This window comes from Xenopus tropicalis, chromosome 6 (assembly GCF_000004195.4).
Source record: "Xenopus tropicalis strain Nigerian chromosome 6, UCB_Xtro_10.0, whole genome shotgun sequence".
Lineage (NCBI taxonomy): Eukaryota > Metazoa > Chordata > Amphibia > Anura > Pipidae > Xenopus > Xenopus tropicalis.
Window position 1 is genome coordinate 128,581,499 of NC_030682.2, and position 13,226 is coordinate 128,594,724.

Below are 13,226 nucleotides of genomic sequence, written 5' to 3' on the forward strand. Positions count from 1 at the left end.
AGTAGAGGCTTCAGTTTCAGTGTGCAATAATATATGTAAAATCAGAGAAACAGGCACAAAGCATCTGAAACCCTTTATGTGACCTGGATACTTAATGAAGGACCTATTCAAATATTTCAAATATTGCATTGCATTTTATTATTGTAAATACTTGTACCTTTATTGCACACTTTTATTATATTTAATATTTATATATTTTTTTTTGTTTGTTTGTTTTTTTGTTTTGTTTGTCTATGTAAAGTTGGGAGGAACACGGGTCAAAAAAATTTCATTACAGTAATGATGCTTCATTGTTATTTGTATATGACAATAAACTTGAAACTTGAACTATTCCACCTTAATAAAATATTAAAACAAGTTGAAATTAAATTCAGCCCCTATGTGCCACCTGCAGGTGCAAAGACTCATGGTGTTTGTTAGAAGAGAAAGCAGTAAGGTGGCAGCAGACATTAATCTTATTTACCTGAATGCCAGACGGGCAGGAAATCTGTGTGCTGGGAGAGAAATATGTAAGGAAAGCATGAGGACCGTGGGGCATTTGTGAAAAAAAACAATGGGCTCCATTTTGTATTAGTCATTTAACAAAGATTCTCTGTGTTTATGCAATAGGTTCTGTTCTTGCCAAAGGCGCTGCTGCCGGGTCCACGTCCTAATCAAAAGTCTGCATACATAAGTAATTTCCATCTATGACTTAATATTCATTATGGAAGTAATTAGTCATGGCATATTCAGCCCAATCTCGTGCACGTTGCTGATATTTACTCTACATTTCTTTCTCTAAATACCTGCTCTATAGTAGATCAGTTGGATATCTTTGCTTATTTGTTGTTATTCAGTTTTCCTCCCCAGTGTGGTCCCTTAAGACCACGGTCTAATTGTTTCTTAAATGAGATGTTTAGCTGCCATCAACCTTGGCTTGGAGGTCATTCAACACATTTATGGTCCTTAAGGAGGAGGGCTCTTCCTGCCATCTGGGTTGAGTTTGTTTTCATTTACGTTCCATTAACTGAGCCAACTTAGGCTACCTGTGTTAGGCAATTTAAACTGATTCCATGATAATTTGGTAATCAATACAAAATGTCAAAGTTTTAAGGTTGGCGTAACCACCTTCAACTATTAAGCAGGTTACTAGCAAAACAATTTGTCAAGGGAGAGCAATTAATTGCCTCAATATTAAAGTTCATACAATAAACTAAATTCTAAATAACACTATTAAGTAGAAAAATTTAGGGATTAGGTGCAAACCATTATGCTTCAGTTTGGACAACCCTGATGTCTAACAATATAAAGTTTTCCTTATTTGATGTACATGATGTAATGATTTCCCACTAGCACTTGCAAAGAGATAAAGCATTTAGGTAAGTTATAGATGGCAAAGAAGTGATGTAATTTATTATGGTTTCAAGCAAAGTGGCAAATCCAGTACATCTCCCTGACCTGGACTTTGTCTCAGTCATTGTATGACTCCTTACAAACAGCAATGGTTAGAGAACCCTAAACAGTCTTCCTCTTTGAAGTCAGAATAAAACCATTAAAATGTTACCTTTTGATCAATAACTCACAAATCTCATCCGGTTGCTCTTTGAACCTCGTACATAATGTAACCACGTTAGCTTACCAAGGCACTGCAAGTCTCACCAGCAGCAGAAACTTCCAGTAAAATAGCCATCAAATTATTTTATACCGACACACGATACAGGAAGTAATAGGATTGTCATGGAGGAGAACGGGAATCGTTTACTGCTAGAGAAGTATTTCATTTTTATAACATCTGTTGAAGTTCAGTAGGAAAGGCTCTGGAACACGACGGTTCCACATCTGACAAACAGACAAGGTCTGTTCCTCAGGAACAATTGCTTACACAGTTACCAGGCCGAGGTTCCTGTCACTTCTCTCACTCTGTACCATTTGTGTGCGTGTGCTTTCAAGTCTGGCAACAGTGCCAATTCCATTTAATGTCATGTAGTCTTTTATTGTGATCTTGATTACTTCTATTTACCAGCCTTACTGCCCTTATGATCAATGTGGTTTAAATCACAAAGTGACATAAACCAGACCACGAAATTTCACAGAAAATCAGTAAACTGATTTTTTTCCCCTAAGAGCTTTGATTTTTTTTTTCACAGCTTTGATCCAAGTAGCGTCAACAGAGCTGTGTTTCAGATGCTTAGATTTAAGTATAACTAGGCACTTTTCATTTTTCATACAATAAAGCCAAATAAATATACAATAACCATAACAAGGTGTCCTTGTCCAACAGCTTGTTTGAAGTAGGAATTGATAGGAAATAACACAATCTGTCCCCTCACTTTCTTGCACAGAAACTGAAATATTAAACGTCAGCAATCTCTCTTCCATTTACAGATTTGGCCAACCCAACAACCCAATTGTCTCATCCTGACCAAAAGGATTTATAGAATTTATAAAATAGAGATATAAAGTTTAGAAACAACATCACAGAGAAAAACATTTAATACAGGGATCATAATTGCTTCTAAACATAGAATGAACAGGATATTAAAAGGCAATATTACACCACCGAGGTTCAAACTAAGCTCTTCTAGTAAAACTTCAGTTAATATACACAAAGTCATGGAACTCACAGCACACACGAATATTACCATGAATTATGCTTTGTACAAAAAAAAAAAAGCCTAACAAGAATAGTTCTTACCTGAACATTCTTCTACATTTGTGTGTGCGGTGAGTTCTAGTTCCTGTGTGTATGAACTGAGCAAACTGTGGTGGTACTTGAGGTCCCAGTACAAACATTTTTAATTTTACAAGGGAGCTAACCATTGTCCAAACAGTGAAGTAGAACTTCAACTCCCATAATGCTCTGCCATATCCTTGGATATAAGCTTTTGACCTGGGGTCTTTACTAACCTTCAGGTTTCTCCAAGAACCCCACTGATTTATAGGTGTGGTATTTCAATATACTGCCACAGGTACAGAATCTACATGTTTCACTGGTGCTCACACCAGATTATATTTTTAATAATGTAATTTAATTGGCCACATTAAGACAGAAATAAGCAGAAGTTTAGGAAAACGTTTTTAAATGGAACTTCATAACATCATTTCAGGGGTTTATATAATTAAAATCTGTATCCTGGTTTTGAAGGTCCACAGTTATCCTACGCCACACTGGGGGATATATAGCTTGAGTGCTCTGTTTGGACCCCCGTGATTTGAACAATGAGGTTACAAAAGAAAGAACGCTGGAAGAAAGAAGGAAAGTGTTTGCTTACTGATAAATATCTTTTCTCAGGACACTTCTGCTTAAAGGGTTGTCAGCCTGCGGCGCCATTGAAACTGAGCCAATTTTCACCACCAAGGTATCTTCATTTATGATCTGGTTTCCTGATAGAACACACAAGACAATTAGAAACAAATCCTTAAGAAGGCAGTGATGGGAAGAAAATATAGAATAAATGGCACGTTCAAGGTTACAATCTGGATATACCATTAAACCCAGTGTCCATCCTGACTTCTAATATTATCCCTTATTTTTATATATATATATATATATATATATATATATATATATATATATATATATATATATATATATATTTATAATATAATTTACAATATACTGGATAAAATGGCATATGTTTGCAGCTGTACTCTCATGCACCTTGGAGTATCCCACACAGTTTTAGCAACCCTTTGTTCATTTATAGTACAATATGAGCCATAGTGAACCTTTCATCCCCACCATGTAAACAGAATAGTCTTTTGCTCCATAACGGTGTATTACACTATGAGGTCTCTTAAGGGTATGTTGACATGTTCTGACAAGAAATATAGCACCCCCCCCCCCTCATTTTTATAAATGCAAATATGCACACAATGAGCTATGCAGTTGTACAAATGCTAAATATGAATTAAGCATATTTGCTATTTAACGGCAAAATATATGTTGCCAGAATTATTAATTCTCTTGCATTTACTTTCATTAAATAAACAGTACATTTTAAGGACACAGCTTTTCATAGGCAGAGAACATTCCGTCTTTGCATGTCTGTTTTATGTACAAGAGGGAACGGGCATTTTGCTTACCTTGTTTAAAGCAATATCTGCAGTACCTGCACACCAGCCTGTATGTATGTATATCTTTATTGATATAGTGCTACTTATGCACAAAGTGCTGCACTGCCTGTCCAACATCTCATTCTAAAACCAAGGATATTGGTTGTTCCAAGTTTGATATAACAGCCTCTACTCTACTTACTCCACCACAGTTCAGGCAGGTGGCATTCTTCTGGCACTTACCAAATCCAGATTCTTTTACACTGCCAGCATCTAATTGTGGCTACAACTAGGCCTGGACTGGGATTTAAAATAGGCACTGACGTTTTACATAGTTACATAGTTACATAGTTACATAGGGTTGAAAAAAGTGGACCAGTGTCCATCAAGTTCAACCCATCCAAGTAAACCCAGCACACTTAACCCACACCTACCAATCTATACACTCACATACATACACTATATATACAACCACTAGTACTAACTGTAGATATTAGTATCACAATAGCCTTGGATATTCTGATTGATCAAGAACTCATCCAGGCCCCTCTTAAAGGCATTAACAGAATCTGCCATTACCACATCACTAGGAAGGGCATTCCCCAACCTCACTGCCCTCACCGTGAAAAACCACCTACGCTGCTTCAAATGGAAGCTCCTTTCCTCTAATCTAAAGGGGTGACCTCTGGTGCGCTGATTGTTTTTATGGGAAAAAAGAACATCCCCCAACTGCCTATAATCCCCTCTAATGTACTTGTACAGAGTAATCATGTCCCCTCGCAAGCGCCTCTTTTCCAGAGAGAACAACCCCAACCTCGACAGTCTCACCTCATAGTTTAAATCTTCCATCCCCTTAACCAGTTTAGTTGCACGTCTCTGCACTTTCTCCAGCTCATTAATATCCTTCTTAAGGACTGGAGCCCAAAACTGCACTGCATACTCAAGGTGAGGCCTTACCAGGGACCTATAAAGGGGCAAAATTATGTTCTCATCCCTTGAGTCAATGCCCTTTTTTATACAAGACAGCACTTTATTTGCTTTAGTAGCCACAGAATGACACTGCCTGGCATTAGACAACTTGTTATCAACAAAAACCCCTAGATCCTTCTCCATTAAGGAAACCCCCAACACACTCCCATTCAGTAGATAGTTTGCGTTTATATTATTTCTACCAAAGTGCATAACTTTGCACTTATCAACATTGAACCTCATTTTCCAGTTTGCTGCCCAGTTATCTAATTTTGTCAAATCGCTCTGCAAAGCGGCAGCATCCTGCATGGAACTTATAGTTTTGCACAATTTAGTGTCATCAGCAAAAATAGAAACAGTACTGTCTATGCCCACCTCCAGGTCATTAATAAACAAGTTAAAAAGCAAAGGCCCAAGGACTGACCCCTGCGGTACTCCACTAACCACACTGGTCCAATTAGAAAATGTTCCATTTACAACCACTCTTTGTACTCTATCCTTCAGCCAGTTCTCTATCCAATTACAAATATTATGTTCTAGGCCAATATTCCTTAATTTGATCATTAACCTTCTGTGAGGTACTGTATCAAACGCTTTAGCAAAGTCCAAGTAGATGACATCAACTGCCATTCCAGCATCAAGGTTCCTGCTCACCTCCTCATAAAAGGCGACTAAATTAGTCTGGCAAGATCTGTTACGCATAAAGCCATGCTGGCACAAACTAATAGTATTGTGAACTGCAATGTATTCAAGTACCCTATCCCTTATTACCCCTTCCAAAAGTTTTCCTACTACTGATGTCAGACTAACAGGCCTATAGTTTTCAGGCTGAGAACGGGATCCCTTTTTAAATAACGGCACCACATTAGCAATCCGCCAGTCTCTTGGCACCATGCCAGACCTCAATGAATCCTGAAAAATTAAGTGAAGAGGTTTGGCAATCACAGCGCTCAGCTCATTTATTACCCTGGGATGAATCCCATCCGGCTCTGGACCTTTGTTTACCTTTACATGTTCAAGTCTCTTTTGAATTTCCTCCCGAGTGACCCATGCGCCAGTAGCTAAATTACTAGAACTGGGCATATTACAAGGGAAGCCTTCATTATCTGGCTCCTCAGATGTATAGACAGATAAAAAATAAGAGTTCAAAATTTCAGCTTTTTCCCCGTTCTCATCAACCAACTTACCCCCCCGTGATAATAAAGTTCCCACCCCTTCTTGCTTCATTTTTTTACTATTCACATAATTAAAAAATAATTTAGGATTCTTTTTACTCCTAGCTGCAATATCCCTTTCCATTTCTATTTTAGCTTGCTTGATAGCTTTTTTGCATGCTTTATTTGCTTCCTTGTACCTGATGAATTTTAAGTAAACAGAGGTCCAACAGCCCCTACCAGTGAATGTATTTGGCAGGGGTGTCAAACTCAATCACATAAGGGGGCTGAAATCTAAAACACAGGCTAAGTCGCGGGCCAAATTTTTTTTTAATATACTTAGTAAGATACTAAGGGGTATATTTATCACAATGTGTAAAAAGTGGAGTAATACATTACCGGTGATGTTGCTCATAGCAGCCAATAGATGCTTTGCTACTGTTTAAATCTGATTACTGATTGGATGCCTTGGGCAACAATACTTCACTCCACTTTTTACACAGAATGATAAATATACCCCTTAGTCTTAGTTACTATGTGAGGAAAATGGAAATTGATCAGGCTGGATGGTCAGACACACTCACCAAGGGCCACATAAAACAGCCAGGGGATTTGGCCCTCGGGCCTTATGTTTGACATATATGGCTTATGGCATCTTAGAGCAGCCCCTCTGGCATCTGCAAGAATTCACAGATTGCCAGTCCGGGCCTGACTACAAGTTCAGGACTCCACAATATGCTTGACATGGTCAGACTTGTTCCAGATAACTAGTGCCAGTACTGCCTCCAGAGACAGTTTGGAACTCAAGTGAGGGTTCCGAGCGAGGGAATGCAATTTTAAAATGGGTCCAGATACTTCGGCTACATATAAGGTGATGTAATAAACACACCACATTTGCCAATGTCTAGTAGCCCATAGGAATGAAATGTTTGCTTTTAAACAGCCACCAGTAAATACTGCTCCCTGGTTGGTTGCTAGGGGCTTCTAGACCTGTCAACCAAATTGTGTACAGATACTTATGGCCATATTTTCATTTGTTTTAAGGTATAAAGTGAATACCTTTGCTGAGGCAAATAATATGGTAGCTCCAATATATATGATAAATGTAAATGGGGTTTGGGTAAGTGATTATAACCACGGGGGGAAGGGGTGACTAAATCATTTACACCCACCAATATTTAACTCTGTCCTTGTCCTTTAAAAAAAGAAATCTGAAATAATAACCAAAATGGATACGGTTAAGCACAGCTGTCACTTTGGTCTGCAGGATATAATGTAGGGGAAAAGAGTTGTCAGAAACTATTGAGGCTATTCTCTTCAAACATACGCTTAAGCTTTTGTCTTACAGGGATAAGTAAGGGAATGTTTTTAGGTTGCATTTAAAGTGTTTGCAGACAGCGATGAATCATTCTGAAATATTTCCGACTGGGGCAATTTAGTGGATCTATTTGAATATCCTCAAGGTTGAACAGAATTGCTAACAGATACTTTCAGATGAACAGTAGCTTGCAGTAAATTTATACTGTAGCTATATCAGTACTACAGATCCCAACAGAGAATAGTGATACAATGTAGATCTCCCTGCAGGACTCGGCCCATTATACTGCATACAAAGCAGTGGTATAACAGACACCCTTTATAGTGTCAGGGCAGTTAATAAGAAATAACCCCAAATCTCATCTCAATAGGCCTTTGGCCTAGGCCCCTTCTGTGATAAGTTTACACATACAGTACCTTGCAACACTAGTCATACCCTTGGCCAATTCTCTAATTTTGCTCAAGGAAAACTATACCCCCAGAATGAATACTTAACCAACAAATAGTTTATATTATGTTAAGTGACCTATTAAAGAATCTCACCAAACTGGAATATATATATATCAGTAACTATTGCCCTTTTACATCCTTTCCCTTAAGCCGCCATTTAGTGATGGGCTGTGTGCTCTCTCAGAGATCAGCTGACAGGAAATAATGCAGCTCTAACTGTAACAGGAAGTAGTGTGGGAGCAAAAGGCAGAACTCTTCCCATTAATTGGCTGATGGGGCCTAGCATGTATGTGTGCCTTGGCTTGTTTGTGTGCACTGTGAATCCTATGATCCCAGGGGGCGGCCCTTAATTCTAAAAATGTCAATTTTCTATTTAGGATTACCCAATGGCACATACTACTAAAGTATATTTTTATGAAAATGGTTTATTTAGTTGAAGCAGGGTTTTACATATGAGCTTGTTTATGCAATATATTTTTATAGAGACCTACATTGTTGGGAGCATAGTTTTCCTTTAATAGGCAAATCCTACAAGGCAATCTTTGGGACATTTCTATTTCAAAGAAATACAGTTGAAAATACATAAACTGAGATTAAAATGTGTATGCTAGGTCATATTTATGAATGCAATATTAATAAAGGGGGTAGGGGTTGGTTCTATTGCCTGCAATTCTCTCATTTAAGTAACTATGAATCTACCACAACATCTTAGACCTACCTCCGGAAGCCAGTTGTCTCTCCTCAGCTTTAGGAAAGAAGACTCTAATGACACTTGTACTGATGTAGATTAAAGGCAAGTTCCGAGAGGTTAGGGCATGAGATCGCATAGGTTGCCTTGGTGTCTTCCGCTTCTCCTTCTGTTTGGGAGGACACCTAACATCAAAAATTCTGGAGACTGCATTGAGCAATGGGAAGAAGACGACAATGTCAAAAGCCTGTGATGAAATGAGGATCTCATGAAGAAAGTGAGGAGATGCATCCGCTGGGCCTTCAGAAAATTTCTGAAAGCTTCGAGGACTCCTTTCACTCCTGGAGGTCAACTTATGGCGGACATTCCTGGTGACAGCTTTGGTGTAAGTGAGAGACAGAAATCCATGCTGCTGGTGAGAGCTCTCTAACAATTTGGCTGTTGTCTGTTTTGAAATCAAAGGACAATTTAGCATCTTAAATTCAACAAAACAGATATAAAGATTATGTTAGATTATACTTCATATACTCATTGTGCTTTATTCCAGAGCAGTGATCCCCAACCAGTGGTTCACAAGCAACATGTTGCTCACCAACCCCTTGTTGCTCCCAGTGGCCCCAAAGTAGGTGCCCATTTTTAAATCTCTGGCTTGGAGGCAAGTTTTGGAAGCACAGAGACAGTTTTACTCCACGCAGAGTCTTTTGCAGGCCAGCAGTCCACATGGGGCTACTAAATAGCCTCTTGCAGCCCTTATTTGGCATCCCCAAAGAACTGTGGCTCACCAACACTTTTCACATTTGAGAGTGGATCACGAGTAAAATAGGTTGGGGGATCCCTGTTCTAGAGGTTCCCAAGAAAATTGCCATGAAATTTAAAGGAGACATTTAGAAACTCCACTGAAATGAAATACTGTAATTTGTGATACTTCTGCACCAGATACTTATTATACAAAATTAATTTCAATACAGTTTTTTTAAGGGCCCTGTTCCTCATGGTATATCTTTAATTCAGTTTGGGTAGAGATGTGCCAGCTAGTACTCTCTGATCTCAGGTCAAGGGATTCTTTTGGAGTCTGTTTGATTCATGCAACTTCTAGTGGTATATTCCTGTAATTAAGTGGTATATAAATTATAATAATAAAAAATATATAAAAAAAATACCAATTAAACACGAACTTTGCATTAATCACAAGGGAATGTAATAGATTTAAATCAAAATTTGCATTTTGCAACGTAATATTTTTCATTATACTGTTATCACACTTTTAAGACATGGTTGAAGGCGGCATAATCTTTTGGAGCAAACATAACTTTTTCATTGAGAAATTTTATTACATACACTGCGCTTTTGCGTTACTGACTTTTATTACATTCCCTCATTAGTTTCCTAATCGCTCAGTGGTTAAACTGGGTAAAGGAACCCATCTATTTCAAACTGTAAAAGCACCCAGATAAAAGTAACCGTAAGCATCTGGGCAATGGTATAATTATTAGTGCATATATTAGAAGGTATTATAGACCTGAAAGATTGAATGGCATGGGTTTATGGCATGGGTGGACAAAGGAGCAAGATGTCCTTTTTAGTCTGGAATGTATAGTACAGTACATGGTACCTTCCCGTCTCTTTTTTTTTTGTTAAATTGCATTTTGCCTAGCATCTCAGAGAACTTAGTTTTAATGTTTAATGTAATCAGTATGCACTGCAGAGTGGCACATATGCTGGGGCAACTGTATGTTGAAGTGCTTGGGGCATTAATCATAAAATTCCGGCTTTCAATATGTCATGAAATGCTGGGGACACTGTGTCACATAAAGCTGTGGAAACAAGGTATCATGAAATGCTGGGGACACAGTATCATGAAAATTTAGATTTCACCTTATAAGTCAGTACAATAATAATAATGCTTGTGTTGTTACCCATGTCATTGAGCAGGCCTTATGTCAGTGGAGGTGGGGCTTAATTTTTCAACACGCCTGCATCAAGGTGTTTTAGTTATATATCCTTAGCTAACATTAGTACTTAGGGATGGTTACAATGATTCTGTCTTTGGACTTGGCAGAAGATTCCCAAAACTGTACTGTTACATCTCACTTTACATTGCATGGCAATTGAAACAAAAAATTATTGCAGACAACATCTAGTCTTCAATTCTGTAATGTGCTGTAAAGTAGGAAATTCATATTAACTTCAATTAACTAAAACAGGCAGAGCTAAAACTGCTACTGGATTTATTATAACGAACTTGATAGCATCAGATGACCTAACGCCTGGCTGGTAGCACACTATATAAGTCAGCTCACTATAAGATACAATATCATTTTTTCTTAATATGACGATAACATGCGGGAGTAAACACAGAATGGAAACCAAGAGTCCAATGGAATAGCAACTGGACTGGTGCTTGCATTTAGACTTTAAACAATTATGTCTACAGTCTATAACTGTAGACATATTAAGAAATAGTTCCAGGTGTATTCAACACCATAAATAACCTAAAGCCACCTCTCATTAGTTTAGTCCAACCCATCCAATGTTTTGAGCCTAACAGTCTGGAAACCAACACCATAAAAGCCTAGCTCATGATACCACCATAAAAGCCTAGCTCATGTGTGTCATTGGGAGGGCCTAATATCACTGTGGATGGGGATTAAAACTTTAAACACTTCGTACAACTAATTTTGCAACTAGGCCTCAAGTCATGGCCTTGGTTAAAATACCATATGTATATGCAGTATATGTACAGTAAACAAAATGAAAAAATAGTGAGATTACAGGTTGAAGAATGCAAAGTGCGACATGAAACATCAGTAAGAGGGGCAAATGGCAATACGGGTGAATAATATGAGGGCAGTACAACATGGAATAGAGAAAACCAGAAACCGAGAGGTTGCAAGTGGATGGCATTAAAATAAAATTGTAATGATAAAATGAACCAAAGTGAATGTGACTGTGATAGGGACCTTAGATCGTAAGCGCTACTGGGGCAGGGACTGATGGAACTAATAAATTATCTCTGTGAAACACTACAGTACAGAGGGACCCAATATAATGGACAATATTAAATGCAGGAACCTATCTTAGAAGAAAATGTGCAGTGGGTTTCATAGTAGTGATACAACATACTGAAATGCAGAAATATACAATTTTTTTATGTTTTTGCCCATATAATGACAAAAATCCCTATTTTTGGCATTTGAAGAAGGGCTCATTGCTTTCATGGTTCTGTTTCCAGCACCACATTAAACAGAACAATGCAGTTACCACAGATCCAAGTATGAGCCTTCATCCTCTCCAGTACTTAGGCTGACGCACTTTAGTACAGAACTTGATTCCAGTCTGGCAAGGTCAATGGACACATTTCATGCATCAACCATTCAAAGGTTTTAGTTAAATGAGTCCCATGTGAATATTCCTTCTTTACAGCACTAGCGTATACACTGTATTGAAATAAATGTTATTCAAATAAAACATTCATTTACAAGGGAATGGCACCATATTGTTAAATGTATATTATTTGATTTCATTCATGCCTGAAATAACTTCATTCAACAATATCCCTTATACTCACAGGGGTGTATTCATTTCTTTGAACTGCATTGCATACATACAAAAATTATTAATAAACAGAGCGAAGACAAGAAGAGAAAGATGCTGAAAGTGCCAATTTCACCAGAGAGCATCATCTAGGAGCCGGCTGTAAGTAGGCGGTTATCCTCATGGTTAGAAAATAAGTGAAACAATATTGATTTATGATTGGGATTTTATTATACTGAGTAAAGAACAAATCACACAGGAGTCTCTATAAACATGACAAGATCCTTCATTCACTGATTAAATATCAAATACACTAGATTTTATGATATAGTTATCTTCCCATTTCTTTTTTCCCCCGTTAGGCACGTTAGGGAGCATCAGGAGGCACAGTCCGTATCAAGGCCTAGAGGCAGGGGGTAAAAACAGGGTTGAGTTGCACCCCTGAACACTGCTCTCTGCACTGGTAGCTGGATCAAAAATACAGTGGTCGGAGCAAAGGCCAGCAACTCCTGGGCAGAAAGTGTTTTGTAAGAAAGGTGTGGGCTCTAATTCCATATGGTTTTACAGAGTAGAAAGACGGTTAGGCCATAGCTGAAGGATCTAGCATGCCTATGAAGACTCCATATTCAAAGTTATGAAATGATTTCTTACAGATGGAAAGAAGCCAGAGAAATTACTGAAGGGGTCCTGCTTGCTGACGGGTCGAACCAATGTGGTGCGTCTGTTCAGCTTGTCAGTACATGATAGGAAGACACCTCCATATTGCCCCAGACACCAACAGTCTTCAGAAAAGCTTTAAGCGTTTGACAGAATAAAGAGACAGAAGATAAAATATTGCAATAACTGCACAATAAACACTTATGATTAGCCGACACTTGCTGGGCTGCACAACCCTGTAATCTCGGTGCAGATTATGCAACACAATCAACCAATTAAATAGGGTGTGGGAATGATGTAAATGTTAAGAATCTTAATCCCGCCTTAAGCAATGGCTTCAGCATCGAAGCATACACTTTAGTGTTCCAATATTTAATAATTACCAATATATTGCTGTAACTATCTCAGGTAATAACTATTCT

The 13,226-nt window shown here is 38.2% G+C and overlaps 1 protein-coding gene across 2 annotated transcripts in view; it reads right to left on the reverse strand.

Moving 5' to 3' along the window:
* The window catches only part of vps13b (vacuolar protein sorting 13 homolog B), a 508,026-nt gene that overhangs the window by 207,837 nt on the left and 286,963 nt on the right, over positions 1 to 13,226 (reverse strand). Inside the window, exons 28-30 of one of the 2 annotated variants that reach the window (XM_002934409.5) lie at positions 12,799 to 12,940; positions 8,644 to 9,058; positions 3,252 to 3,363 (exon numbers count right to left, since the gene is read on the reverse strand). In XM_002934409.5, coding sequence (XP_002934455.3) covers positions 3,252 to 3,363; positions 8,644 to 9,058; positions 12,799 to 12,940 — 669 coding nt within the window. The remainder of the gene's footprint in view (positions 1 to 3,251; positions 3,364 to 8,643; positions 9,059 to 12,798; positions 12,941 to 13,226) is intronic. The other variant, XM_012965216.3, reaches the window with a different exon arrangement.